This window comes from Sarcophilus harrisii, chromosome 3 (genome assembly GCF_902635505.1).
Source record: "Sarcophilus harrisii chromosome 3, mSarHar1.11, whole genome shotgun sequence".
NCBI classification, from domain to species: Eukaryota; Metazoa; Chordata; class Mammalia; order Dasyuromorphia; family Dasyuridae; genus Sarcophilus; species Sarcophilus harrisii.
Window position 1 is genome coordinate 497,870,925 of NC_045428.1, and position 5,186 is coordinate 497,876,110.

General features: G+C 49.4%; 1 protein-coding gene across 1 annotated transcript; it reads right to left on the reverse strand.

Annotated features, from left to right (window-relative positions):
- Nucleotides 1-512: 512 nt before the first annotated feature.
- LOC111719862 lies at nucleotides 513-4,125 on the reverse strand. Its single transcript, XM_031961412.1, has 3 exons — nucleotides 4,032-4,125; nucleotides 2,236-2,280; nucleotides 513-1,535 (listed from the first exon to the last, which is right to left on the reverse strand). The coding sequence occupies exons 1-3, from the start codon at nucleotides 4,123-4,125 to the stop codon at nucleotides 889-891; spliced, it is 786 nt and encodes a 261-aa protein (XP_031817272.1). The 3' UTR covers nucleotides 513-888.
- Between the last annotated feature and the right edge of the window lie 1,061 nt (nucleotides 4,126-5,186).

Genomic DNA, 5,186 nt, shown 5'->3' on the forward strand with positions numbered 1-5,186 from the left:
ACTCCTATAACTTGTATTCTGGGATCATCAAGGTTCCAAGAGACCTCTTTGCCCCTAAATTCGTCATCCTCTGAGGTCACATCAGCTTTGGTACCCATGCTTTTTCAGTATGCGCAATACCTTTGGATGGGAGGGTCAAGCAAAGAACTCCCTCCAAAGCTTCCGTTTAGAGTCCACACCTACTCCCTCCTTCCAGTTTTCTTTCATGTGTTGTCTGGGGGCAGGAATTGTTTTCTTTTTCTTCTTTTTGTCTGCACCACTATCCCTCCCTCCACCCCTGCCCAGCCTTGCACAGTACTTGGCACATAGTAGGTGCTTAATAAATGTTTATTGACTATTGAACTCTGTGGATCAGTTTCTTCAACTAGAACAACCATCACTGCCACTATAACATTAATAACAATAAGCACATAAAAAGGTACATGTAATCTCAGTTTTATTCTCACAACATCCTTGTGATAGAAAAGTTATTATTTCCATTGTATAGATGAGGAAATTGAGGCTAGAGAAAGGCACAACTAGTGTCTGAGGCAGATTTCAACTTCAGGTCTTTCTAATTGCGTGTCTAAGGTTCTCTCACTATTGCCCAGCTGCCTAGAAATAATTATTGATGTAGCACCTACTATGTGCCGGCACTGCGCTGAGTGCTTTACAATTGTTCTCTCCTTGGACGCTCACCATTGGGAGGCAGGTGCTGTTATTATCCTCATTGAACAGATTAGGAAACTGAGGCAAATCAAGGTTGGGTGTCTCTCCCGGGCTCACCCAGCTTAGGGGTGTCTGAGTCCAAGCCCGGGGATCTGCCCACTATCCAGTTAGGAAAGGCTGCCCCCAGGCCTTCCCAGTCCGGCCCTCTGAAATCCTCACAGTGTTACCCTCTGTCAGCTGTCAACACCAGGCTGGCTGGGCCCGGGCTCCATCTCCCAGGGCTTTCTCCAGGAGGCTACAGGGGCCTGGCCTAGCCAAGGCCAGACTTGGCTCCCACCTCTGGCTCTGACTCCGAGGGCCGCCTGCACCTTCACCAAGGGGGAGCCCGCCAGCCTCTGTGCCAGGAGGGTAAGGGTCAGGCTGGGGGAGCCAGGCGCTGAACTCAGTGAGTGGAAGCCCAGCTCTGGGCCCCGCGGAGCAGGCTCCCTGGCCTTGCCTCTCTCCCCCAGAGGAAGCAGGCATGTTTGGTTCCTTTTCCTCCTGGGGGCAAAGCGTCCGAACTAACACTTGTCCCTTGGCCAAGGGAGAAGAAGGGAAGCCTCCTCCCTCAAATTCCCTCCATTCCCCCACTGTCCGGGCAGAAGCTAAAGGCCTAGGGAGGATGAGGGACAAGGGAGGAAGGCCTTGGGCCCCTGGGTTCTTGTTAAAATTCTGGGCCAGCCCGCTCTCCAGAGAACCAGAATAGAGACGCCAGTGGCCTGGAGTCACTCCCCTTCCCTCAGCTTCAGGTTCTCTGTCTGCAAAATGGGGATAACCATAACTCACACTGGTCTCTAACTTACCTTGTGGTTTATAAAGCCCTTTTCTCTGTAATGTCCACAGTAGCCCTAGAAGACAGGATTGTAGTGTTACAGACACTTCTGGAATGGACCTTAGACTAAGCTATAAAGGCCAATGCCCCCCCCATTTTACAGATGAGGAAACTGAGGCATATAGCAGAAAAGTGGTTTGCTACTAGGCAGTTTGAAGTAGAATTTGAATCCAAGCCTTTCCTACTTCAAGACTAGCACTGACCACAGCCAAGTCTTCTCTCCACTTCCCTGTGCCTGCTTCTCATCCTTGTTTCACACTCCACAGTTCTATTCTTTTTTCCTTTTCCAAGTCTAACATTCTAAGCTCCAGGTCCCTCCTAGCCCCGATATCCTCTGCCTCTGGGTCCCTCCCACCTTTCTCATTCTGTGCCCTAAGACGTAGATCCAGTTCTGTATCGTAGAAGTCTTCGAGCCTGTGACCTAGCATTGGACATCAGAGGCAGGGGAGGGAGACCAGAGCAGGAGGGAGGCTGCTCAGGGCCGCTTGCTCAGGGTCGCATTGCTAAAAGGTGCGCACCCGTCATCCCGGGGGGAAGTGCCCGAGCATCCTGATTCCTCGGCCAACCGCCTTCCCCCTGCCGGGCTTGCCTTGTCGTGGAAATGGAAGAAGACACTGACTATGAAAAGGCACCAAGTAGGATCCCACGTTCTGTGAACCATAATCCTAATGGGGATAACAACAACAGCAGCAATAGTAACAATAGCATTTACTCACACTCTGAGGTTTCCGAGGAGGTGCTTTGATTTGTAGATGGACAAGCTGGTCAGGGATTCACCGGCCAGGCAGAATCGAGCTAAGGTGTGATTGACCTTGGAGGCCGTCTCACCCACCCACTCTTTTTTCAGATGGGGAGGCCCCAGAAGGGGGATTTCCTTAAGGAGGTGAGTAGCTGAGCCACTCCGTGACCCCGGGCCCTCTGACTCTGAATGTGATCCTGCCCCACACTGCCCACTGTTCCCCGTAGCGGCCTGCTGTGTGATCCCAGGCAAGCCTTGGTTGGTCAGAGCCACAGCTGTGCCTCCTCCCCAACAGGACTGTTCTCTGTCAGCACCGGACACCATAGACAGGGGAGCTCTTGCTGTCACCATGATCACCTCTCCTGTTACTGTCCAGGCCAGCGGAGGGTGGGAGGCCAGACTCTGTAACGGTCACTCAGGGCCACGGTTAGGGAAGGACGAAATAAAACCAAACACCCCTGACCCGGCCTCCCTGTACCCTGCCGAGCTTTACGGGAAGTGGGCACTTGGCCGAGTACCTTGTAAACACCCACACGAAGGCAGAGTCTGAGCTAAACTTCCTCTGTCCTTCGGCCCTCAGCCCGGCACCCTTCACACAACTGTGGCTTAATTTATGTTTGTTGAATTGAATGAGATTCAGCTGACTCATGAGATCCCGGGTCTCCCTTGCTGTGTGACTTTACACAATTTCCTTTTCCTCCCTGGGACTGCATTTCCTCCCCTGTAAAAGGAAGGGGTGGGATCCAAAGACTGCCACGGGCCCTTTGTGCTCAGAGTTCTGTGATCCATGTTCCACTTTCCGGGGTCCTGTCCATCCCTGGCACTCTTTGTTCAGGGGCCCTTTTAGCCCAAACACTCTACGGTCCGACTCCCAAGTCGGTGGAAGTCCATCTCTTTCCAAGGAGATTGGATTTCACACTTGCTCCCGTGCAGGTGGCCGATGACAGCTGAGGTCTTTCAGCTCGCTACTTGTGGCTCCTGTTTCATTCATCTTTTCTCTTTTGGGTTTTCAATGCCCGGGTGGGGGGGGGTAGCAACAATTAGCCTGACCACAGAGGGCTGTACAACCTGAGAAAGATAGAGGCTCATTGACCAGCAAGGCAGAAAGTGGTGGCTGAAAGATGAGATCAGTCCTAGTCATTCTCAAACTACTGGGGCTGCTTCTGATGGCTGAGGGAAGAGAACGTAGAGAAGAAACAGAGAGGAAAAGGGGAAGGGAGCTGTGACCCGATTCCTCAATGACATACGTGATTTATAATTGGCCACATCACTTATAGAAGGGTGAAACAATGTAGATGGAGCACAGAATATCACTCATTGGAGAGAACTTGATATACACACTGAGAGGGGACTTACAACATACAATGTTGGAGCTCAGAGGAACTTTGGAACAGAATGTCAGAGCTTGGAGGGTCTATATAACTAATCTAGTTCAGCCACATTATTTTACAGGTTAGGAAACTGAGGCCCAGAAACCTGTCAGAACTTGCCCAAACTCACACAACACTGATGCTCACCCCAAGGACCCCAGTGGTTATTTAGAGTTTCCCTAACTGATATAAAGTGACTTGTCAATGTCTTAAAGGTAGAATGGAGAAGGAAATCCCTCTATAAGTAGGAGAAGTAATATGTTCTCTCCCAAAGCAGCCCATTGCTCCTGTCTGTCCGCTTAATTCTTGTACCCCTTTTCTATTTGACAGCTCTCCAAATCTTTGAAGACAGAATTTTATGCTGATCCTAAATCTTTTCTTCTCCAGACTGAACAACCCTCACTGCTTTCATGCCAAATCCTGCGACACAGGACCCCATCTGTGCCCTCTTCATCCCATCTGTGCCCTTCGCCACCAGACAAATGCAGCACAGCCATGTTCCTCCTAAAATGTGGCCAAAGAGCTGGACACAATATTCTAAAGGTTATCTGACCACTTCAGTGGATCGTGATTGCTCCTTTATTCTGGACTCAGTATCTTTCTTAAAAACAAAACTAACCCAAAGAATATAGATAGATTAGATGGATGGACAGATGAGACACACAGGCAGATAGACAGATAGATGATAGATAGATTAGATGGATGGACAGATGAACTGACAAGAGAGACAGACAGGCAGATAGAAAGATAGATGATAGATAGATTAGATGGATGGACAGATGAACAGACAAGAGAGACAGACAGGCAGATAGATACATAGCTAGATACACACATATATTACGTATATACATATGCATATATGTGTATGTATATCCTTTAATGAGGAAGGAAAGGTAGAGAGAAATGTGAGACAGAGACAGAAACAGAGAAAAAAACTAACAGAAACAGTGAGACAGAGAAAAAGAATTAAAGACAAAAGCAGAGGCAGAGAGGGGTATAGAGAAATGGACAGCATTGTACTCCCTCAACTGAAACCCCTGAATTTAGCATCCAGACAAGCCAAGCAAGAATAAACAGGAAATCTCTGAGGTAAAACAGGAATCTCCGAGAGGCCCCATGACTGACCACACTGGGGGGACCTCTGGCCTGGCCTAAGCTCTCCCCACTGGCCTTCACAGAATACCAGGCTGGGTCTCCAGTCTCAGTAGCCCTGAGGCCCCGAGTCCGGGGACTAGACACCAGAATTACTAGTAAATCACTTTCCCTTCCCAGGCCTTATCTGAGTTCTATCGGGGCAGCCTTGGAGACCAGTCCTATTGATGATGTCTCTCTTCCCAGATCAAGGGCCACCTGACGTAAGCTGACATCACACCCCACCCCTTCATCCCCCTCACACTGGGGGCTCCCTGAAGGCAGGAAGCTTTTGCCACCCACCGTTGCTGTTATGTTGTGTGTGTTAAAATGAGTTTCAACAATTCAACAAATTCAATTTTACACAAAAACACTCATTAGAACTTGGTCTTTGCAGAGAGTCCTAAACTCTTTGCCAAAGGAGTTA